At 44.6% G+C, this 24,408-nt stretch overlaps 2 protein-coding genes across 3 annotated transcripts in view; both read left to right on the top strand.

Annotated features, from left to right (window-relative positions):
* SLC1A1 (solute carrier family 1 member 1) overlaps positions 1-14,901 on the top strand; it is a 50,682-nt gene extending 35,781 nt beyond the window's left edge. For both annotated transcript variants that reach the window (XM_063422859.1, XM_063422858.1), the window contains 6 exons: positions 1,196-1,380; positions 3,358-3,465; positions 8,167-8,289; positions 8,788-8,982; positions 9,499-9,633; positions 12,781-14,901. In XM_063422859.1, coding sequence (XP_063278929.1) covers positions 1,196-1,380; positions 3,358-3,465; positions 8,167-8,289; positions 8,788-8,982; positions 9,499-9,633; positions 12,781-13,027 — 993 coding nt within the window. In that variant the 3' untranslated portion in view covers positions 13,028-14,901. The remainder of the gene's footprint in view (positions 1-1,195; positions 1,381-3,357; positions 3,466-8,166; positions 8,290-8,787; positions 8,983-9,498; positions 9,634-12,780) is intronic.
* Positions 14,902-17,766: 2,865 nt separating this feature from the next.
* On the top strand, positions 17,767-24,190 carry LOC134563643 (glutamine-rich protein 2-like). The gene is made up of 16 exons (XM_063421765.1): positions 17,767-18,161; positions 18,403-18,489; positions 18,700-18,804; positions 19,222-19,515; positions 19,625-19,716; positions 19,859-19,967; positions 20,130-20,312; positions 20,541-20,663; positions 20,865-20,927; positions 21,277-21,441; positions 21,599-21,717; positions 22,365-22,430; positions 22,723-22,824; positions 23,247-23,343; positions 23,514-23,607; positions 23,938-24,190. The coding sequence occupies exons 1-16, from the start codon at positions 17,913-17,915 to the stop codon at positions 23,985-23,987; spliced, it is 1,998 nt and encodes a 665-aa protein (XP_063277835.1). The 5' UTR covers positions 17,767-17,912; the 3' UTR covers positions 23,988-24,190.
* Positions 24,191-24,408: the final 218 nt, after the last annotated feature.

Below are 24,408 nucleotides of genomic sequence, written 5' to 3'. Positions count from 1 at the left end.
AGGTCATTGCAAGTATCTTCCAGTACGTTTAAGAACATCAAGGAGCCCACGGGTAATTGACTAGTGCAAAGAAAATAGATGAAGACTGATTAAATTTATCTGTTTATGAGTCATAAATTTTCTGAGAAATTCAACACTCACTGTGGAAAGACTAGATGTATATCACCATGAGATATTTGAGTAGCAATAAGTGTAACTGTAAGCACTAAAGAAGAAAATTAGTTGAAAATAATAATAGATCTTTTTAACAGAAAACAAAACAATATAAATGATTTGTTAATTAATAGTTTGTTACTCTAAAAAATGAATGTACAGAAACAAAAGTGAAGAAGAGATTTAACAAGCCTTTCATTGGAGGTGTGGAAAGCTTATGAGTGTTAACGGTGTATTAAGTCTGGACTTCCTCTGGAGAAGAGGGAGAAAGGAATTCAATAGAATGTGAACACTGAACTACAAACAATATCAAATCAATATATATTTTATTATACTCCTTCCAAATTTCATCTCAAAGTAATAATAGCATGGGAAGATGAGCTATATGAAGAGACAATAATTAAATCCTGAACCAGAATGTAGTCAAGAATTGCACCCTTTCCTTCATGTGTTCATGCTGCACAGAAGAATGTATGAATACCTCTTTAATAGGGTTTTTATGTTATGTGCATACAATTCTCCTATAAATTATGAAATTACACTGATGTCCCAGTTCTTAGGCAGTGGTGAATTTATCTTAAATCCAGTTACAAACCCTTGAGCTGCTCAGAAACAAACACAAGGGTTCTACATCTGTGTTTTGCTTTCCACTGGGGAGTAAACCTTAAGTGTAGGGGAGTAAATCTTGAAAGTATGACTGTGGATACTTAGACCTTGCCATACCTCATGTCTGAAGTCTACAGAAAGGACAACACAAATTAAGGGGTGCTTTATTCCCTGCTAAGGTCTGGTCAGATCCTTGCATTGCTTGAACACAAAGTGTTCAAGTTCGGTGTAGTGTATTCCTGAACTTGCCCACTTGGCACTTCCAGAAAGCCAATAGAGTGGCTGGGAAAGAGCTTCACGTCTTTCAAAAAAAATCTACATGTGTTTGCATTTTAGAAAAAGTAAATTCTAAAGTCATGTAGAATAACTTGAAAGTAAATTTAAAGTAAATTCATTATTTCGGATTGTGTTTTTTTCTCTTGCTTCCAATTTATAGAACAAAACCCAAGAATATAAAATCGTGGGAGTGTATTCCAATGGCATCAATGCACTGGGGTTGATCGTCTTTTGTCTTGTTTTTGGAGTGGTTATTGGGAAAATGGGAGAAAAAGGACAAGTGCTGTTGGATTTCTTCAACGCGCTGAACGAAGCTACAATGAGAATAGTTCAGATAATTATGTGGTAAGTCCAAGGATATACTGGCATTTTCTAACAACTTCTTTAAGGGGATTTTGTCATTGAAAAGGTAGGAGCAGACTCAGACTTCACATTTGCTTTTGCATAGTGCTTTACAGAAGCAACTTTCAAAGAAAGATTGGTAAACATTTTCTTTTCTACAGAATTTGATTCTTTTGAGGAAACTGGAGACAGGGCTTCCACTTCATATATAGTAAAGAAACAGTCCTATTGGTTCCCAAGAAAACTGAGTTTTTTAGACATTCTTGCTAGATGTTTATAAAAAACTAGTGTACTAGTCATTTGAGGACTCTTTTGAGGATAAGCATTACCACCTACACGCCCTTCTGAGTCTTGAGCATTGCTCCCTGACAGACATTATGTTCAGAGGATGGCTGACCTTGGATCTAAGTTCCTTTAGAAATCTGGATTAATATGCAAGCCACAGCACACAGCAAAATTCAAAACAGTATGCAAAATACAGCTTAGCATAATTTACCTCCTGCTAATACATTTTATGAGACTACGTTCTCATAATATTCTCAGACAAGAAAAACAAATTTAAAATATAGAAACTCATCTGATAGTGTTTGGTTGGACTTGACAGCTATTCACAGGTTTTTGTCTGTGCAAATCACAATTACAGAATCAGGACTATAAATACAGTTCCTTCCAGAGTTTGATCCTACATGTGGAGTGCCTTGTGCCACTTACTACAATACTTTGCTCATATGCATATGTTTGTTTCATACCAGTACCTTGTCAGATATGACCCTTCCATGGGTTTTTCTTACATCCCAGCACACTGAGATATCTGTAAAACTGCAAACCTATCCAGGGTTTAGTTGCACACCTCTTGCTTCCTTAAAGAAAGGTAAATTAATTTCTGCAACTGGTCCTGTGCTAAGCTGCTAGTAGTCCCAGGCTACATTAAAGCCCTGGGAGATAGGCTGCTTCACTCTGCAGAAAATTACCAGCAAGAAGACTCCAGACTTAGCATATGCCATATAGGAATTTGCTTATAAATTGATTATCCATTTTTCTTGCATGTTCCAGAAACTGTGGCTACAAGCTCCCTGAGTTTCTACTGGAAGCTGTCATTTAAAACATGCTAGAGATTTGTGCTGAAAGTATGAGGAATTAGTTCTGTTTCCATCAAGTTCAGTGCTTAGAGAAACTAGGTATTCCTGCTTTCTATAGGGATAAGATACAAATTTGTTTATGAGAAAGCATACATACATTTTATTAATTTATAATTTCTATTTTTAAATTAATATATTTTATATATTCACAAATTTCTAGATCAATTTATACTGCTCAAAGCTCCAAAGTAGTAACTTGTCTCTGTGACAGCTTCTCTGGAGCTCCTGGAACCAAAAAAAAATGCAGTGGAACTGGTGCTAACATAATTCCTGATATTTCCCTTCAGTTTTCTGTAGGCAGTAGCCTTGGCTTATGCAGCTCTTTAGATCCATAAGGCATGGCCTTGTGCAGATTTACTTTATTCTGTGCAGGTGACACAGATACAGCCCCCAGTGCTGCAGGGCAGCTACTGGAGACTACAGGAGACCTTTCCCATCTCTGTGTGATCACACTGGTCTCAATCCTGCAAACTTCCACCCCCAGTGGAGCCTGTGGTTATATATAAACATTTGCTGTAACAGGGTATATGCCCATACCCCTTCCCAACTTCTATGTATTCTGTGTATTCTGTGACACTAAGTTATACAGTACTAGCTAGAGTATATGTAGAGTTATGTTTACTTTTATTTTCCAGTCTTTTTTCACCACCTCTGTTGTAACCTTGCTGCAAATGAATAAAGTCCAATGTATAACATAAGGAAAAAATCTATTGTTGTGAAATAGGATATCAAAGCATATTTTCTGTTTTTTAAAAAATTACTGTGGGAGAGAAATTATTTCATGGTGAGCATGCAGTATTTCTGAGAATGCATTTTTGATAGTTTTATTTTTGCTTTCTAGGTATATGCCAATTGGTATCCTTTTTTTAATTGCTGGGAAGATAATAGAAGTTGAGGACTGGGAAATCTTTCGTAAATTGGGTCTTTATATGGCTACAGTAATAAGTGGGTATGTCTTTTCTTAAAGATGCAATTGTATGTATGCAGTTTTGGAGCTCAGTTGATTACCACTCAGTTGTCCACTACATTCAGTCTTCTAGGTCAGAGACAAAAATTCTCATCAGTGAAAATTATGTGAGGATATGTGAGAATAGTTTGAATCCATGTTTTGCTGGATGCATGTTTTGTTTTAAAAAGTCACTGCCTTGCATTCTAAAAAAACCAAAACCCAAATGCAAATTCTTTTCTCGCATTCATTGTTTGATCTTCACAACTTGTGCTGAAGCAGAAAATATTGTTGTATTAAAGGTGAGATTATGAATTACATCTTGTTAGGGCTTGCCATTTTATCAAACATGCACAAATATGTGGATTATGTTGCTAACCTCCATGGAAGTTTTGGCCCAAGGTGTAGCAGCACAGACCAAACTTTCCCTGCTGAGTAGAGATACATGGTAAAAGCAGTGCACAATAAAGCATGCCAAAGAGACTGATCCCTTCCCTCTCCAGTGCTGAGCAGACAGCTGACATCAAGAGAAGCCTTGGATATTGCACTGTTTGCTAATTCCTCCTTCAAGGTTAGGGTAGATGGCAGCACAAAGAGAAGTTGCAATCTGAATAACGTAGCCAAGAATCAGACCTTTTATTCTCTTTTTTTTTTTTTTTTTTCCCTTAGCCATTGTCTGTGTAGAACAGTCTGGGTGGTAGAGGTTACACCTGCATCATGTGGAGCCTTGCAGCAGTGGAATTTTAGAATAACTTAACTGCTCCAAATGATAGGTTATAATACCAGAGTATTATATGTCTCTGAAGACCTTCCTACAAAGGGCTTTTTTTTCAGATAAATGGATATTACAGTCCTAATAAGATAAATGCACTTAAATGTCTATTTCCAATTCAGTGAAGCATAGCCTTCTAGGCAGTCTTGGTCCATTACCTTAGCATCCACTCCTGTAATTCCTTCAGTATACTATGGATTCATATATGATTTGTCTAGAGGCTAGGTCCAAGGTTGTTCAAGAGTTTCTTTCCCCACACTTTATGCATTTGCACTCTATTCTTCAAATGTCATTCATGCACTTTCTGACAGCCAAGAAAAGAGAATGGTAATAGACTAGTCTTAAATGCAAACTACTTTATAAATAGTCAAGAAGAATCTCTGGGGTTTTTCAATTAATCTGTGCTACATAAGCACATTTATTTCATGGTTGTTCTTTTATTCATGTTGATGTTTGGACTAGCTGTTTGAAAATCAAAGATAAAATTTCTTTCTAAATAAGAATTACTGCTCCAGAAATATCATGATTCATGACTTTTTCAAAATGTTACAGAGCTGAGTGGATGTTATGTTCATCTAATGCATCATGCAGTTTTTTGTGAGTGTTTGTTTGCACTTGGAAAATAAGTCGGATTTTTACAGGTTTCAAAAGCTGATATTTACCAAGAGATGATAAATCAAGACTAATGTTTTCAACGAAAATTATAAATGACACCCAAATCACAAGCTAGAAAGAAATCATTGGCAGAATGAACAGTGTATCACTTCTACAGGTTTTCTGTTATTAATTCCAATTAATTCAGAGGAGGAATATGTTGAATGGATTAACACTGCCTTTTGTTTTCTGATTTACATCAGATAGCAAGTTTTAGTTTTAGATGTGGTAGCAAGTTTTATGAGTGTTTACCTATCAGTTACTGGGCACAGGTTACTATTTGTACTGTGACAAGGCAAGTCTTCCTTAAGATGTATGTGAAGACTCAGTGCCTTCTCCAAAGTACTCTGATTGCAAAGTAAACTGCCATTGTATAGTCTCCTGTTTAGCTGGCAACCACTGGTTTGACAAGCACAACAATTTTAAGTACATTCCTAGGCAGCATCAAAAACATTATATGTAGTGAGCACCTTTGCATCCTTGGAGAGAAAAAGTCTCTGTTCCTCCAAACATGAATCATTTTCCCTGGTGGGTGCTCAGGTAGGTCTCTGCAGCATTTCTGCCTCCTGCAGAGTAGGCTCCCATGACTGCTGCGCAAGGCAAGGATGAGGGCTAACAGCAGTGCATTCTCTGCAAAACTGACCATCAGGGAGAGCATGCTGTAATCAGATCACAGGAGCAGATATGGACACCTACACAGGCTACAGGCTGCAGGGAAAAGGTGCTTGTTCTACATTTTTCAGCCTGCAAGAATACCCTTTTCTCTTACTTCTCAGTCAAAAGGAGAAATGTTGCTCTTTGTTTGGGTTTCTTAAAAACTGTTGTTCCCACCATCATTTTGGTTTTCATTCTTATGCGTTTGATTCAGTCTGTTTGCAGTGTATTCTGTTCACTGGTGTCTCCTGTAACTGCTTATTATCCTCTTTTTAACCTTGAACCTGAAAATAAAACGTTATCTTAAACATTTTTTGTATTCCTTATCAAGACAGTTGTCTTATCTTCTGCTTTCTTTCCTTTAACCTCCCTAACCAGCTCACCTTCTTCCCAGCTTAATTATTCATGACTTTTCATTGCCTCAGCCCTAACAGCACTCACCCACCATTGTCTGCAGCTCATCTCAGTCTGTCTGTTTCATTCAGGTCACCATGGGGGAACAGACTTCCCCCAGTGTCTTTGGTGGAATTTGCCAATGAGTATCTTAAGTCTCTCACGATTAATGGTTGCAGAGTCAGGATGAGGACACATTAGAAGTTACAGCAGAGGAAACTCAGTGGAGACATAATTTAAGTGCCAGAAGAGCTCAGGCTGAAGTGGGGGAGAAAAAAAAGGAAGCTGCAGCATGTAGACTCTCCTTGCTTGTCTCTTTGTCTCTTCTGAAAGCAGCAAGGCAGCTACATCCCTGTAAGAGATATTCCTATGTCGAATGGCAGCTTGGGATTCCAAGGGACAAAATTCTTCCTAACTTAAAAATTAATGCTATTAGAATTTCTGTTCTCAGTTACTGATTATGATTTTTGGTATAAAAATTTCTGCTTCTTGCTGAGAATTGCATTTTAGGAGCAAAAAGAAATACTGCTTCAAATTTGTTTCAGGAAAACCAGGAGTAGCAACACAAAAATACTTTATTTTGAATAATGTCATGTTCATGCTGCTACTAAAAAGGTGCGGATCTAAATTTTTCAAATAACTAAGTCAATATGCTTTTAGACTTAGACATACTTGAAATGCTTAATCTCATTAACATTTTATTAAGACAGCAAATGGCACACACACTACTTTTTTTTCCTATATATTCTGCAGAATTCAGTTTGTTCTCAGGCATGTCACAAACCTAGCAATTTATACAATGGTGCCTTGTGGTGGTGCATGTATTAATTGCTAGATTTCTTTCTAGAGTTATTTACAAAATTTTATCAAGACATATTGCATGCTATTATTTACATCCCACTAAATATGTCATATGTTCCCATACAGAATGAAAACTTTAATGTCTATTCCTTTTGATAAAGATAATTTTTCCAAGGAAACAAATATGTAGGTTTTGTGGATGACTTTTGATATTGTTGTGGATTTTTGTTCTTTGACTACCGGTCTCTTAATTGTCTGTTTTTGGCAGAACAAATGGTACCATGATTTATTGGTATCTTCATCAACTGCACTGAAACCATAAAGCACTATTACAACACAGGAATGTGCACACGAACATTTTGTGAGGATAGAATAAAAATTCCAAGGTCATAAGTGACAACAGTTTTTGGGTTTGCATTTCCAGGCTATGTGATAATTTCTTTTCATGAAAAGCTCATATTGCTATAATTGCAGTCTTCAAACATAGGGAATATTCCCAAAATCTTGAAATACATTTCATTTCAAATGTACTTAAAGCAGTCAGTTTAGCTCTTAGTACCCATAAGCTCTGCATTCATGTGCATTCAGGCTTACTGCACAGTGTTCAAAATTAATGCATAAGGTGATTTTCTCTCTGAGACCTACAAAAATACCCAGGCAAATACATCTGAGCTGCTAAAGTCAAGAGAACAAGTTGATCTTCTGTGAGTCAGCCCACTTAATTTTAAAAATTAGTAGTTTCAAAATAAAATGTTTCAGCATCTTACAACATTAAAAGTGCTTAGACTACATTTATCTTATTTAAACAGTGTGAAATACCTCACTAGATTTTCATTGTAGACTTGAGCTTACACAGTTTTCCCCAGAGCAGGTGTGGATTTTTCTGAAGGTCCATATTTGAAGTTTCTGCAGGAAGATGTGCATTTCAGCTGTCCCTGACTGGAAAGCATGTTTATCTTTATTCCCAAAACATGATCTGTAATAAGGGCAGACAAAATGACAATAATAAATTGATTTGGTTTTCTGATTTGTCTCTGGTTTGTATGGTAAGGATTTGGCAGAAGAGTGAAGTGGTTTAGTGTTATTTCAAATCACCCTCTGCACATCAGTTTAAATATTACGTATTACTTTAGGCTTCTTATTTTTATCGGTTTAAAATTATTTCCAAGTTAATTCTTGTTCATCTTAGGAAAGAGAGACAATTCATATATGGTCTCACTCTCCCTTTCAAAAGAAAGTGTGGAACAGCATTAGTCTGTTTTTATTAATGTGGCATTCTCTCTAAATTTTGCACCTAGGTGTCACTAAAATCACCTTTAGTGTTTTATAAGTATACTTGAGGACAGAGCTGGGTACCTGTTATCACTATCTTAGTAAAGAAAGACAATGAGATGGATCTATTTGCTTAACTAGTTGATTCTATTTTGCAGACTTGCAATCCATTCCAGTATAATTCTGCCACTTATCTACTTAATAATAGTAAGGAAAAATCCTTTTCGGTTTGCCTTGGGGATGGCTCAGGCACTTCTGACAGCCCTCATGATCTCTTCCAGGTAAACAAAAGAAACATCTTTTCTGTAATGTACCTATTAGTAATTGCATGGTCTGTCCTCTGATTTTATTGCTACTTTTTTAAAAGACCTGGAGGCTGAAATATTGTTTTCATCATTATTTCTGTTGTACCCAAAAGGCACTACAGAGTGTGTTAGCGTTAAACCAACGAGAGTCTGCCTCTCCCAGGAGGAGGCAGTTCTTTGCCATTCAGTTCCTTAGCTGCAGACTTGACAGTATTTAAGCTGTTGCACATTTTTTGTGACTACACAAACCATGGCAATTTACCTCTAATTTTGAGAACAACTAAGACTGAGCTATTTCTTTCAGTAATTAGAAGGTATAACAGAAGTTGCTTTGCTTTTTCATGTTGCAGTCTTCCTTCCTACCTTAGATTTCCGTTTGAGTCATAAAGTAGATCACACTCTGAGCAAAAGGAAACATAATGGAAATGGTGTGTCGTTGCCTGCACTTACTTTAGGTGTTTCATTTTGTCCCAGTTCAGCAACTTTGCCTGTCACCTTCCGCTGTGCAGAAGAAAATAACTTGATTGACAAAAGAATCACAAGGTTTGTTCTTCCAGTTGGAGCTACCATCAACATGGATGGCACAGCTCTTTATGAAGCAGTAGCAGCCGTATTTATTGCACAATTGAATGATATTGACATGGATATTGGCCAGATAATCACTATTAGGTAAGACTAAAGCTGTCACATGTATTTTGTGGGATGTGGGCTTTTGTGTGAAAGGTACATTAACTTTGGATACCCCACGGGAAATTTTAAACTATCATTCACAGCACAAGAAATAGCAAACATTCTCACTTCTTGATCCAAGGCCTAGCCAGTGCAACGTGATGAGGAGGTAGGATGCGCCAGGCTATGCAGCTGGTATGCAGCACAGTTATGAAAATTGCCATTATTCTGCCCTGCAAACACTCGCAAACCTAACTCAGCCTCTACCTTTGATCTGTCCAGTTTGCTTGCTAGACATGTGTTGCCTCTTATTCTGCAGTGTAATCACAAGAGTACATCAGAAGATGGCTTGTCCTATAAGCTTGACACCCGACTTTGAATAAATACTATTCAAGAGGAAAAGTGAAACATTTAGGCTTCTTTCTTGCAGTTAAATAAAACTATTTCTACAAAAACAGAGTTTCTGTAATTAACATGTATTCTGAATGCCTATTCTGGGTTTTGTTTGGGATTTAGTGTCACAGCTACAGCAGCCAGCATCGGGGCTGCGGGCGTGCCCCAAGCCGGACTTGTCACCATGGTGATTGTGCTGAGTGCCGTCGGCCTGCCTGCCGAGGATGTTACTCTGATCATTGCAGTTGATTGGCTTCTGTAAGTTTAACGCACCTTATATTTAATGATTTTTCCTTTTTCTTTTTTAATGTTTGCATAAATTGCTTAGAATATGTGACTATGAGAAAGAAAGCAATAAAATAATTTAGGACTGTTGCAGAAAATGGACGAAGATTATTCTTATGGCCAGGCTTGTTCAGAGTTGAATGCAGTAATGGCTTTGATTGTGAGAGGAGTCCTACTGCATGGGATGACAGTGGATAACTGCACATTCAGAGATGCTTTCTGCCTTAAAGTAGTGGTCATAGCACTAATAAATCATGAGCATCATCCTCAAGACAGATAAATTTGACAGTACCGAGAAATGTCTCTAGAATGTCAGAGATGCCATGACATTATGCTAAACACATACATCATTCATAACACTCAAATCTGCAAAGTATATAATATCCATACACTGGCAGTGAAGCACAACATGAAAAAAGCAAAACTGACCCAGGATTCCACATGCACACTTATAGCAGGCTGTTCACGTGTCTGTGCTGTCAGCACTACTTTGCTAGGGCTGTTCTTCAATGAGAGCACTGGCCCAGCCCTCAGTCAACAAGCACACATGTATATTCGGAAAGTGATCCTTATGCCTAATCCCAACCATATCAGAGCACTTCAAAACCTCTCACTCCTCTGTATCTGCTCTTTCTGGAGAGAAGCCTTTTCACCAAAAATCTTTTTTGTTCAAGTTACACCAGTGTGTATCTCAGCTACTTTTGCCAAAGCCCAAAGAATCATAGGGTATTCTGGAGGTCAGAAGGACATCAACACCTGGTTCTGTCCCATGACACATAGGGTCACAGGATTCACAAGTTAAGGAATATGATTTTAGTTCTTTTGCCTCTTAAACTGTGTGAGCTTTAGTGGTTAGCCCAACAAGGTCTTTTTCACCTGCAGTTTACATGGATGATATTTCACTGGTATAAATCCAGTGATCTTAATAATTTCGTAATATTTGCACGTCTTCTTCAGGTTTATTTACACTCAAGATAAGTGCCTTGCTGTTCTTCCTCCATCCTTCCCAGTCATTTTCTTGATGGATTTCTGGCAGCAACCTATGTATTTCACAAATATATTTAATTTATTTGAATATATAACTCAGTTTTGCAAATAGAGAGAAATGCCAGTTTCCAGCCAGAAAATCAGGGCTGTTGTATGGATCCAAGAATCAATTCAATTTATGTATAAGCATAATTTCTCCAAACTAACCAGTTCCATCCACAAGTACATTAGCCCAATCAGCTGTCAGCAACTGTCTAATAGTTCTGTTTGCTGTGCTCCACAGTCATTTTGTTTTCTCCAGCTCTCTTCTATTCCTAGTGGGCATTTAATGTTTTTAAGGATAGTGCAGATTGGTACAAACCATTAGCTCAGAGCAGGAATCTAAAGAGTCTAAGAGCAGAACAAATGTATATTGGTTCTTTTTCCAAAGTATTTGCCCAGTCTCCTGCAAATTGCAGCACAGAGAGTTCCTGAGTTAGAGGTGATTTTTGTGTTCTTCTTCTATGAATACCTCATTGCTTTGGGACCCATGTTTCCACAAGTCCTATGGAGATGAATTCCACATCCTGTAGATGTGTTGTGCCAAGATGTAATTGAATTTTGTATGTTTTTGTCTACACCCTAATAATTTCATTTGATGCCCTCTACTTATCTTATAGGAGTGACAGAGGAAGAGAACAATACCCTATTTCTCAGAGCAATCATGATTTTATGAAGATGATCTTTACTTTACTTTAAAAGTCCATAGTTTTTGTGGGTTTTAGGCACAATATTAGTACATGGGAGGCACTTGTTCCCACCATGAAACATACAAGTAATTAAAGATGTTTCTGCTTCTAATTGAGGTATTTTTCAGACTGAGATGTCTTTTGCTGTGTAAATTAAATTAAAGATTAATTTAATATACCAGGGATCATGCTAGTGCATTTTGCACCTCAGAAGATGGAATGCACATTTTGATGCTACATAGATTATTAACACTTTCACCTTTGCTACTTACTGCTTAAAATGTATAATTTTGCAAAGTAGTTGCTAGTAGTGGCTCATTAACAACCCACTAGTTAATTCTGAATTTAGCAAGGTTATATTACATAGGCTTGAGTAGTACTTTCACATGTTAAATGACAAATAGAAAAAGTAATATAATAGTACTGTTATAACGGATGAGTTTCCACTGATGTTGATTTCCTCACTTGTCACACTGATCCTACTAGAATCTTTACTGTTCTCTCTTCCTTTCCTACCATATATTTTTGTTGCGCATGGAAAAATTTTATCACTGGAATTCTGCAGTTGTAGAAGTATTGCGAAATAGTGTGAATATATCCACCTCAGTGTCTCTGCATGGAAGGAAAAACTTGTTCTGCCACAGAGCCTTTGTAGTGTTCTGTAGCTGAAAAGGAAGACAGAAAATCATGGCCTTTCACTGTCCACACCATATTTTCATGCTGATTTTCAAACTCTGCTATGTTGCAAGGGTTTGTTGTTCCTCTGCTAAGTAGCAGCAGGTTTTTAAGGCCTGCATGTCACATTTCTGTCTGGAGAAAAATCAATAGTCCAGGAGTATCATATTCCTTTAAGTGACTTGTTTAGTACAAATTTGTACTTCAGCCCTTTAACAAGAAGAAGCTAGCAGAAGACATGCCTTTCCCTTTTCCAGGTATGGGCCGGAATACTGAAGATACTGGGCTAGGTGCTTTTCTGGCTGAGGACATGACTGTTAGAATTACAAAAGGCACAATGCAGACTCTGCTGCTGCACTCCACAGTCTATCATTACAAAGGGAACCAGCTGTGTAGCATACTTCAGGGGCCTGAGAAGTGATCCTTCCAATATTCTGTAAGGCTATGCCACAGCAGTGGAATTACTGCTCTAACAGACAAGTGACATGACTTGCAGTTTTGCATGTCTTTGTACAAAGTCATTTCTCATGAAAATTACTCCAGGGTTCTTCAAACACATGTGGATAAAATTCTACTTCTTGTTTTACAAGACTATTTTCTTTTAATTGAATAATTACCCAAATCTGCACAGGGAAGAAAACACCACTTCATAAGCTAGAGTACCTTATTTTTACTAAAAGGATTTTCTAAGCAGCTGAATGGTTTGTCTGACAACATTTTTGTTCCATAGGGATCGATTCAGAACAATGGTGAATGTCTTGGGAGACGCCTTTGGTACAGGAGTAGTGGAGAAGCTCTCAAAAAAGGAGCTGGAGCAGATGGATGTCACCTCTGAAGTCAACATAGTCAATCCTTTTGCCCTGGAAACAGAAATACTTGATAATGATGAAACACGGGCCAAGAAATCTTACATCAATGGAGGCTTTGCTATGGATAAATCTGATACCATATCCTTCACACAGACATCCCAGTTTTAAAGCCAGTAGCTTTCAGATAAAACAGGAGCACTAAGAGACATGGCCATATGCAATATCTCAAAAAGCTTAAAGGAAATTGAGAACAAATTACATCTCACATTTGATTTACCACACAGACTGATTCTCCTTACCAGTTCTGTCCCTTGTCATCATCACTCTCAACAGTTTGAACTCACCACTGTTAGTCCTTAGGGGATAGGTCGAAAAAAAGACAGTTGTAAAATACCTTTTCTTTTTTTTTTTCTTAAGACAATATACTATTCCTGAGGCTGTGAAATGCCTCTCTGGAATCAGCATGCTCATAAATGCGTTATTAGCTGGGAGAGCCAAATGTGTTTTACTCAGGAGTAGCATGCATTTCATACATTACCACATCACAAAGCACCTGTATGAAATCCCTTTTTTTACATCCTTGCCTTCTAAACAGGTTGCACGGTACTTGACAACTCCTGTAACTTGATCATTTGCCAAAATGCTAATTTCTGCAGTTGAGGGGATACTACTTGCGTGATTCAGGAAAAAACAGACCAGAAGGGCCTTGTAGTAAGTACATTTTACTGTGAATAGAGTTTAGTTTTCTTCAATTGTGAAATAATTAGTCACTGAAGTATATCCAGTATTTATGTAGCTCAGTTTCCCCATACCTTTCGTGTGAGTGCCAGCTGCTGGTATTGGCCTTCAGGTGTGAAATAAATTGCTCTGAGCTTGCTCTTCTGGCACTTGAAGAGCTTTTGTAAAATGATACTTTACCTGTTTAGGTCAGCTGTGATGGCCTCCTTGTACATTGCCATCAGAAACAGAAATAAGTCCATTTTCTGTTGTCCACTTTTGATTTTAACAAAATATTAGTCAGCCCAAACATAAGCAGAGATCATAAAGACAAAAGTCCAGAGTGCAAATTCTAAATGCTTCTTCCTTGCAATAAAAGCAGATATATATACACATGTATCAAGAATATAGGAATGAGACCTTTCTCATAGAAAGAAGCCACTCTCACCAAACTTCTTACACAGACTGGTTGTTTTTTTGGCTCCTTGGTTTAGTTTGTCAGTGGAACATGCAAGTTTATAGCTGCAGCACCACTACAGTGCCAACCTGTCAGCAAACCTGTATCTTATGAACCATTTCTGAATCTAGAAAATCATGTCCTCAGGTGTCTTGCAAGCACCGAGATCTTCCTCATTAAAAATCTCCATTTTCTATAACATTTTATACAAGATTTCCATGGTGCAAAAATCACTCTCTCAAGGGAGGAGTTGCTGTAACAATTTTTTTTCTGCCTTGCACATTGCAGTAGTTAGCCATTTTATACATAAATTAAACTGAAATTCATATACAGTTATTTCTTTGTGAATAAGCTTGTGGTAAGCATAAAATCATATTCATATGCTAACAAAAAAAACCCTCAAAATACCTGCAGTGTTATATCGATTCAATCTTACACTTTTGTATTTAAACAGACCAGAAGTGTGCCAAAGAGAACTGACTAAGAAGAAAATATTTACTGTAGATTTTGATAAATTGCACTTTAAATTAATGAGACATAATGCTGTATTTAAATTTAACATCATAAACGATATGAAAATGTTAATCTAAATATTGGTAAATTTATACAATATTAAGAAAATATACAGATTGAGTAAATCAATCTTTTACCTTTGCAGAAACAGTATGAGACAGTCCTTACTTGTGCAGCTTTGCTTATGGGAAGAAAAAGCCTACCAGTTTCCATGATTAGCCTATAATCTATGCCTTGTCTTTAACTAGCTTTTTAGGTCATGCTTTTATGATCACCTTATTATGTAGTCACCCTGTTAATGATGTACTATGAACAGTGTTCCTAACATGTTATAAATAAATAATTTCTCTCTTTACTCTTGTTTTAGCCTCCTATCTTCTCCTTAAGAGTTCCTTTAGCTATAACAAGAAAACCAAACCCCATCAAATTCAGGATTTATGTTACTGTCTCTAGTGATTTAGCTGTAGTTTTGGCAAGAGTTACGCTCTTCCTCCAATAAAATAGATGCTTAAGAGCTGCATGCTGAGATTGCAAGAAACCCCTCTAACTACAGATGATCTGGATTCAGAGTATGCTATTACTAAACACACGCTAAGCAGGGGATTGTTTACCTATAACTTATGAATCTGGATCAGATTCAACTGAGCAGGTGCTGATGGTATTGTTTTGCCGCCTACTCACTACCAAGAGATCAAGGCATATGCTGAAGATCCTCTTAAAAGCAAGGATGCTTTTCTTGACACAGTATTGCAAATATGTACCTTCTGTATATGTGAGGACACCCTGCTTGAGCAATGTCTCCCCTTTTCCGTAGTCTCTTGGTCTGGAAGATTTGGAGAGTGGTGGAGAATCCTTGTTAGAAAAGCATCTGCATATTTTGGCCCTTTACACCATGTTGTTATGTTCTTGTAGGAGTTTTGGGGCTGCAAAACTATCACGGGATTGGACTCTGCATCTTGAATAGTGTTTGTGACTTCAGTTTAATTTGACCAGGAGGACCAGGTTGCCCACACACCCATTCCTGCTGAAATACTATGGGACTTTTAGTTGACTCTTAAGTCTGAACAAAGAAAGCACTTGCACATAAACATACACAGGTCTGTCAACATGCACAAGTCAGCTGTATCAGCTCCACAAGATCTAAAATAGCATAAAAACCATGATGACACATGGAAATCACTTGTTCTTTAACATTCCCAGGTATGGGCAGAAACTGACCAGTGGTGCATGGGCAGGGAGGAGGCAGCCAGAGGACCCCCATGCTGAGACACCATGGGATCTGTGCCCTCATCCTGCCATCACCACGCAAACCCCTTCTGTGTCACTTGCCCCTCACAGGGTCAAGGTCCTCAAAGTGCCTGGTGACCTATGTGACCTGCCCCAGACCCATGGGGACCCCATCTCAGGGTGCTGCTCCTAGCTGGAGACCTCCAGTGAAGATGGGGACTTCCTGGGAACAAGGACCTCTGGGTGCTGGTACAGGATCCTGTGTGGTTAGGGACCTTCAGACTCTCAGGGGACATGCCATTGAAGGTCATGGGTGGGTGACATCTGCACTCTGAGGTGGCCCTGTTCCCAGCTCCATGACCCTCTACTCATCCCAAATGTGCCTGCATCAGGGTCAGGGCCAGGGTGTTAGAATCACTCACAGGCTTCTCACCAGATGAGAGGTGATTTATTTAAAATTTGAGCTGTAAATCCTGGTTACATCAAAGCAAATCTTAGGCACAGCTGCCTTCCCACTGCATGTCACCAGTGGCACAGGGACTAGTTGGAGCTCTGGGACTGAATGTACTGGAAACACTGGGATGGGAGAGCTGGGCTGGCCGTGCTTACTGGCAGCCTGGGAGGACATTCTCATTGTATGTTGTCATTGGGCACTGGTAGCACTGAGATGGGCTATACTGGGAGTCCAAGGGTAGCAGCACTAGGCTGAGGGTACTGGGACAACTGGGCCAGACTGGGATGGGAGGCACTGGGGGCAATAGGAGAAGTGTGTTTTGCGGGGTGGGTTGAGGGCTGGATGTGCTACAGCAGGCATTTTTGGGGGAGTATTTGGGGTCCATGGTAGATGTTTGTGGGTCACAGACTGGTTTTGGGGACTATTTTGGGAGTTTAAGGGTCATGGAGCAAAAGCTGCCCCTCAGATTGGCTGCCCCCCTCCATGTCTGAGCAGTGGAGGTGAAGGAGGTTTGGGAGTTCAACGTGCTGCTGGAGCAGGAGTCCCCTCAGGATGAGCACAACCCCAAGGGCACCCACGACACTGTGCAGAAGGTGATAGGGAAACCCCCACCCACTGCCCCCCCCGCCTCCCCTCAGAACCCCCAGATGATGCCTAGGTCCTCTCCTGGTTGTGAGCCTGGATGCCAGTATTCCACTTCTGACCCTGGGGGGCACCCCAGACACGTGGGTCTCCTCCTGGTTATGGGGGGCCATCTAGACATCTGCATCCCATCCTGCTCCTCGCGGGGGGCATCTGCATCCCCTTTGGAGGCCTTCTGGATATCTGGGTCCCCTCAGGGAGGGCACACCAAAATCTGGCTCTCTCTGGGGAGCTGCCCGGATACATGTCCTGTCCTGGTTGTGGTGGGCACCCCAAACACCCTGGGGTATTGTGTTTTGGGGTGCCGCCTGCCCTCGGAGAGTCCCCAAAGGGGGAGCAGGTGTGGACAACAGCTCTCTTCGCTGCCCCCCCCCATCCAGCCGCCTGGGTCTTTCCAGGATTTTACGACTGTCCAGAGGGTCCCTAATTCAGGCCATGTGTCCGTGCGTGCGTGTGTCCAGGCCTGCCACTGAGGCCACTGGAGTGCCAGCGTGAGCCCTGCCCAGCCACACGGCTCAAAGCACCCTGACAGCTCTGTCACTGCCCTCAGCCCTGCTGCACCGGGGCAGCCCCAGCGGGGGCGACACCTGAGGGGGCGGAGGCGGCCAGGGTATCCCAGATATCCCTCCTGCCCAGCACAAGGTGGATGCAGATCAAGGGGAGCAAGGGAATTTTGGGGTTCCTAACCACATGTTCCCCCATTCCAAGGTGAGGTGGCTGAAAAACAAGGGGGCCATCAGGGAGGACCCCTTCAGCCAGGAGTCCCTGGCCCACCACAGCTGCAAACATGGGACTCAATGATCTGTAAAAAGTCCTTTCCAATCCGGCCTCTTCCATGACTCCCGACAACCAGCTGCCAGGGCCAGGTGTTACCTGGCAACAGAGACACCACAAACACAGGCACACGGCCAGGGCTCAGGAAGGCAGAGGAAGAGGAGAAAGGAGGCTGCTGGCTGCCCACATTCCTCGCTGCAGCTTCCTTGTGAGCACAAAAGCTCCCATCCCCCAGGACAGGTGCTGTGTTTTGGGGCCGGGCAGCAGCCATGGCCTCAGCCAGCCTGTTACAGCTGCTGGATGACGCCATCGGGACGCCCGAGGTCAATGTCAATCTGGAGGCGCTCCGCAAACTGCTGAAGATCGTGTTGGAACACCTGGGCCTGCTGGGCCCGCAGGACGAGGAAGGGGGAACCGGCAGCGAGGCTGGGGCAGGGGGCACACGGCAGCCGCGGGAGCCGCCGCCCGGGAAGGACAAGCCGCAGGGCACCGGGAGCGATCTGCGCCCTCATACCAAGGTTTGGTTGAAGCCCAAGCTCCAAGCAGCATGTTGACTTTCATAGTGGGAAAGAGAGGGAGATTTGGAGAGAAAATCTGGGCCTGAAACACTGCTCTGGGTGCTTTGGGTCCTTCCCATGCTGGGTCTTTTCCTGCTGACCCAGGGTGTGCCATAGGATAGGGGGAGGGAGTCTCTGGGGAGCTGCTTGCCTGGGGCTCACCCCCACCTCCCATCTCTCCTGGGCCACGGCTCTTTCCCAGGAACCCCAAAAGGAGATGGCTGGGACTGAGGCCACTCAGTCCAACACGGGAGAGGAAATCCAGAAGATCAAGGAGGCACTTGGCCAGGTGAGCTGCCATCATCAGCATGTTGCGGGTCTGAGACAGCAGCCAGTGACCTCCTTGTGTGCTGGAGATTCAGCTGCATCCGGCTGTGCCCGATGAATGGAGAGTGCCCAGTTATCTAGCTGTGCCCCACAGACCATGGTGCAGGCAAAGCTCCTGCAGGTCCCTAGGGACCCTCTCCTGAGATGCATCCCCCCCATCCCCCTCTCCTAGGCTACACATCTCTGCAAGGATCTCCGTGAGGAGATCAATGAGATGAAGGCCACACAGTCCCGCATGGCAGAAGGCATACGGATGATCCAGGAAGCACTTGGTGAGGTGAGCTGCTGCCTTTGGGAGGGAATTGGGCTCTCCCTGCCTCTCAAGACCTTGCCCTGCCACCTCTGCCCTTGCCCTGCCACCCCTGCCCTGAGGATGAGTTTCAGCCAGTATGAAGGGAGGGAAGGATGTCATGTGAGGGAAGCATGGGAACTCAGCCTTGCGCACTAGGAGGCCCCCTCCTCTGACTAGTGATCAACCTAGTAGTAGAGGTCACTGCCTGCCTCAGCCAAAGGGGTCCTGAGGCACTTTAAACAGCCCTGAGAAAAGGGAACATGGGTGCTGGGAAGGAAAGAAGGGAAAGATCTTCCTGTGCTTGGCAGGCACAGCCCACCCAGGGTCTCTCTGGCTGCACCCAAGCTCAGTTGTGTATGTTCCTGAGTCCTGACTACAGTCTCTCTTCTCATCCCACTCCAGAGGAATCTCCAGGATGTTTCCGGACAGCCACTGGTCCTCCATGGCCAGCCTGCCCCTGCCAAGCCCCAGATTTCAGACATGGACAAGCTGGGGCAGAGCCCAGGTCCCCAGAGCACCACCCCAGGGATACAGACAGGGACCCCCAGCGCCCAGAGTGGCACCACTGGGACACAGCCTGGTTCACAAGCAGACCATCCAGCTACGGAGGGCATCACCAGTGACCTGTCTGAGCTCCAGGGCCAGATGTCCTCCCTGCAGAACCTGGCCAGAGACCTGCAGGACGAAAAGGAGAAGGTAAGCCCATAGCAAACCCTAAGGGGGCTGCAAGGATGCCAAGGGAAGTTGGCAGGCAAAAGAGACCATGAGGTCCATGCCCTGACTCTGCCACTACTACCGTTCCCAGATCAAACAGCTGGAGGAAGCCCTTGGAAAGCTGGCTGTGACCGTAGCCATGTGTGAAGTGGATGGCACCAACCAGATCCCCCTACAGCTGGAGTAAGAGGATGGGGAGACAATTTTATATTCTACGGCACTGCAGGGAAGCTGGGAGGTGTGGGGGGTGGCAGTTGAGCATGGGGTTTGGGGAGCAAAGCTCACCTCCTTGTGGAGGCTCAGCCTGCCTCATCTTGTTGGCTAGGTCTGCACTGCAGGAGATTAAGCAGGAGCACCAGGAGCTGAGAGAGGAGCAGAAGAATACTGAGGCCACACTGAAGCAGCTGGTCACAGCTGACCAGCTTCAGGAGCAGGTGAGGTTTGGAGGCAGCATTCCAACGATTGTCCTGAATGGCAGGCTGCTCCCTGTGGGGTTCCTGGCCACATTCCCTGCCTGGTCAGGGCCATCTGGGCACCAGGTTCCACTGGCTGCAGCCATTCTGTCTCAAAATTGATTACTTGTCCCCTTTCTGCAGCTGAATGAGCTGAGAGCAATGATGGAAAGTGGGGGGCAGCCGCAGGGAGAGTCACAGGAAGTGCGCCCCGACCACAGCTCGGGCACCAAGCTTGTGAGGAGGCTCCTACACCACTGTGAAAGGCTCCAGGAGCAGGTGGACTCCCTGGTGTCACAGCAGGTTCAGAGGCTGCAGAAGACCCAGGTGGGCAGCTGGCAACATGGAGGGGCTTGAGAGGGTGTGTCAGGATCCTCTGTCTGGTTGTGCTCACTGTAATGTAGAGCAGCCCCTTGCTACCCTCCAGTATGGCTTGGACAGGTCCGGCTGGCACTGAGGCTTCATGGCTCATGGGCGAGTAACCCAGATCTGTCCCTGACGACAGCCAAACACCCCTTGCATGGCACTATCTCACTGTCTTTCTCCCCGGAGCAGGATGAGGACCTGCTAAAGAGCATGCAGGCCACCATTGTGCGGGTGGAAGGGGACTGCGAGCAGCTCAGCTACGTCACGGGGAGCCTCCGGGATGACCATCGCCAGCACCAGAAAGATATCGAGGTTGGTGTCTGAGCTCCCACAGGGTCAGAGTGTCCTGCAGGCACACTGGGGCTGGGGACCGCAGAGGTCTGATGCCCTGCCCACCTGCTCACAGCCCTTTGTTGGTTCAAAGGGCCTTTCCCAAAGAGCAGGGAGCATTGGGTGGCTGGAACACAGCTCTGACCCTGCTGTGGTATCATGAGATGCTTTCTGTATTGGAAGGCTCTGTTCCAGTCCCTGGAGGGTCTTGAGAAGAAAGCAGACAAGGAGGACCTGCTGCTGCTGGTATAGTCTGGAGAGGCTCATCTTCAGCCCAAGGGATCTTGGAGATCTTGAGCAGGGTGACAAATGCCCTTTTGCCCTTTGGGTGCTCAGTGACAAAATTGGCCTGGATGTGAAACGGGGAGGGTGTGAGTACTTCCAGACTGGCTATAGATTCTTGCCAGGTCCCTCTAACTCCCTTTTTAAGACCCTTTGACCCCAGGGGGGTGATGGGGTAAGCAGGCCACACAGCCCTGAAAAGGGCATGATGGCTCTGTAGGAACATTTCTACCTTTGTCCCCAGCATGTGCTGGGCCTGCCTCTTGTACCTCTGCCCTGTCCCCACCGCTCTCCTGCCTTTCCTCCCTGCTAGAAAGTGGACAAAGCTGCCCTGGGCAGCAAAGTCAGCTGCGCCCATTTTGATGCGAGCATGGAGCGTCTGGAGGATAGGATCCATGAGTTGCTGAGACGGGTGTTAGGCCAGGAGCAGCACTGGCAGGAGGCCCAGCAGTGGTTCAGTGATGCCCTGGACTCCAAGGTGAGGGTGCCTTATCCTCACAGTACAAAACTGGCTCCTTGGGGGCTTTGCAGCCTGAGGCAGCATCCCTCTGAGGTTCTCCCTCTGCTGGCTTTTCCCTGGGGATTACCATGTTCCATCCTGGAGCACCTGGTTGAGGATGTGCATCTGTCCACAGCTGGATCGCCTGGAGCTGGGACCTTTCCAGAAGCAGTTGGAGGAAACGTGGGCGAGGACCATCAAGCATCTCAAGGATGAGTTGTCGGTAGAGATTGACAACGCTGCTGGAATTAAGCAGTGAGTGCAATGGGATGGTATTGTCTTTGGCAACAGCACTGGCCTCATTCCTTCCTGGATGATACCCTGGCATCAGAACAAACCACAGGGATGCTGACAAAGCAGCTACACCTTCCTCACCCATCAGTATCAGGTTCCCCACACCAAAGGAGGCACAAGAATAGGCATCTGCAGAACAGAGCTGTCCAAACCAGAACTGGGGTGTGGGTGCAAAGGTTAAAGGATGGAGGACAGAGGGTTGTCCCTCTGGGAAGGGGTACAACACATGGTGCCACAGGCCTCAGTCATGACCTGCCCTCCTTGGCAAAGCACAGGGGAGTTGTGAGCATGGACAAGGCAAAGACATTGCAGGAAGGGCTGTTTTGGATGTGTGGGTGCCTGCGCCCTTCTCCTCAAATCCCTGCCTGCTCTGGGCAGCTTTGGTCCCAGTGGCCACAGCCACAGTTCAGTGGTGACAGTGCTGCCAAGGCAAGCTTGTTCCCTAGTCCCCTTGGGCGGGAGGAAAACCAGGCTCAACATGCCACCGTTCCCCCTGCAATCATTGAGGCTCCCTGCAGCAACATGCCTGGCACCTGTTGCTGCCTGTGAGCTGCTGGCTGTGTGCACTGCAGCCCTGTCAGGAGCTCACCCAGCTCTTTCTCCCTTAGGCAGCTGCTGGTCCCTTACAAGTGCCTGTCCTGTGACCGGCACCTCAACATCCAGGTGCCTGGCCCGTGAGTAGCACCCGGCACTGGTATACTGGGGGCTCTGTGGGCGGGGGGAGAGGAGGGGTGCTGGTGATGCCCTGCTCTCTAGAGGGTTTCTCTAGGGGGTCTGACTCTGTTGAGCCCCCTCTGAAGTCATGGCTTTCAGATGTGGAGTGGGAACCCCTCCAGGAACACCTCCCTGAGGGCAGCAGGAAGAGGGATGCTGTGGGGTACAAGCCTACGGGTTTTGGTGCTCTGCCCCAAGCTGGGGTGGCTCATTTGTCCCTTGTCACCCACCCACGGCTCCTGCTCTCCCCAGGCACATTGACGCACTGCCGTTTCTTCCACCACTGCCCAGCCGCCACGCTGCACACTACTCTACCATCTCCACAGAGGAGGACGCACAACAGGATAGTCAAAGGTGGGGGACATGGGGACCCTTTACGGGCCTCTGGGATGCTGGGTTGTTCTGCCTTGGAAAGGGAGATCTCTTCCCTGAATGGAAACAGAGGGGGCCTGGGCAGGGCAGGAGAGCAGAGGGCCAGCTGTACTTGCCCCAGGTCTCTGGGCTTTTAAAATCCCTATTGCACTGCTCCATCAAGCCCTGGTCTCAGCAGCACTGAAGCCACATGTTGTCAATTGTATCTGGTCTCAGCCTGACCTCAGACTAGGTGGGGATTCAACAGAGTGGGACAGGCATTAGTTTCCTGCAGCAGGTGTAAGAGAGTCAGCAGGGACATGCATTGGTCAGCAGCACCCTCTGCCCCCCTCCCTGGCCCACTGGGATGAAGCCCAGGGTACCACAGTGCTGGACAGTGAGCATCTCTGTGCCCCATCCCTCAGGAAGCCGGTCAAAAGCGAGTTCCTCGAGTCGCAGAGCTGCACGGATCAAGACACATCCAGTGCACTGCACAAGGGTGTCCTACACCTCTCCAAAAAGGTAGGGATGGTAAAGGGAAGAACATGAGGGAGGAACAAGGCTGGGAGAGAGAAGCTGAGTACCTGGAGCAAACCCTGCCTCAGTTGCCTCAAGGAGAGATGAGTGGGGAGGGTTGCTTGGGGATGCTGAATTGTGCCCCACATTGCAGCTAGCCATTCTCTCCTTCCCAGCCTGGTGTGACTGAGCTGCTGGGCACAGAAGACTGCATGGAAGGCAGCCAGGAGCACAAGCCTGAGGTGGCAAAGACAACACAGGATGAACTGGGTATGGCCTGTCAGGAGTGAGGGGAGAGAGCACCGCTGTTTGCTGGTGATGGGGGAGCAGAGCTCTGCACACCTGGGCAGGTGCAGGGACGGTCTGGGGTCTGGGGCAGGTTGAGGAGGGGTGGAAGCAGGATGGAGGGATGGACTAATGGATGAGACAACTGGTCCTTGTATATGTTCAAGATGGAGTGCAGTGTGGAGATGGCCCTGGCCAGTGTGGGAAAACAGCCCGTATGTTCGAGGGCAGGGGCCAGTACCCTATCCCTAAGTGTCTCTGGCCATAAAGATGCCCCTGGGCTTCAGGGTGCTTATCTCTGTCCTTTGCCCCCAGGCCCCACCACCTCAGAAGAGCACCAGCCAGACTCAGACCTCAACCACTGATTCCGGGCCCTGCAGCATGTACTGCAAATCCAGTCCCCCTGGATGAAACAAGCAGCCAGGCAGCTGGCTGGGACTGGATGCTCGGAGCCCTGCAGGAAGAAAAGACTGGGACAGCTGTCCAAAGGGATTTCTTTACAAATTAATTTAAAAAATTGTAACCTGCTGTGTTTGAGAATTCTAAGCAAGACTGATTTCAAAACTAACCCCGCTTCAGAGCTGCCACCCTAGAGCTGGACAGGTTCCACAGGGAAGGGTGAAGTTTTGGTGGGAACAGGTACAGGAGAGTTTGGAGTCATCCTCCAGACCGGGTCATGTGGGGATGCATGGGGGTCCCTGAGCCAGGTGGAGAGCTGGGGTTGCCCCCCACCCATGCTATTGGTGCTCCTGAACTGAACTGCTCTTTGGCAAGGCTGCAGCAGCA

The sequence above is a fragment of the Prinia subflava genome, chromosome Z, assembly GCF_021018805.1.
Source record: "Prinia subflava isolate CZ2003 ecotype Zambia chromosome Z, Cam_Psub_1.2, whole genome shotgun sequence".
In the NCBI taxonomy this organism is placed as follows: domain Eukaryota; kingdom Metazoa; phylum Chordata; class Aves; order Passeriformes; family Cisticolidae; genus Prinia; species Prinia subflava.
This window is presented reverse-complemented; position numbering and strand designations above follow the sequence as displayed.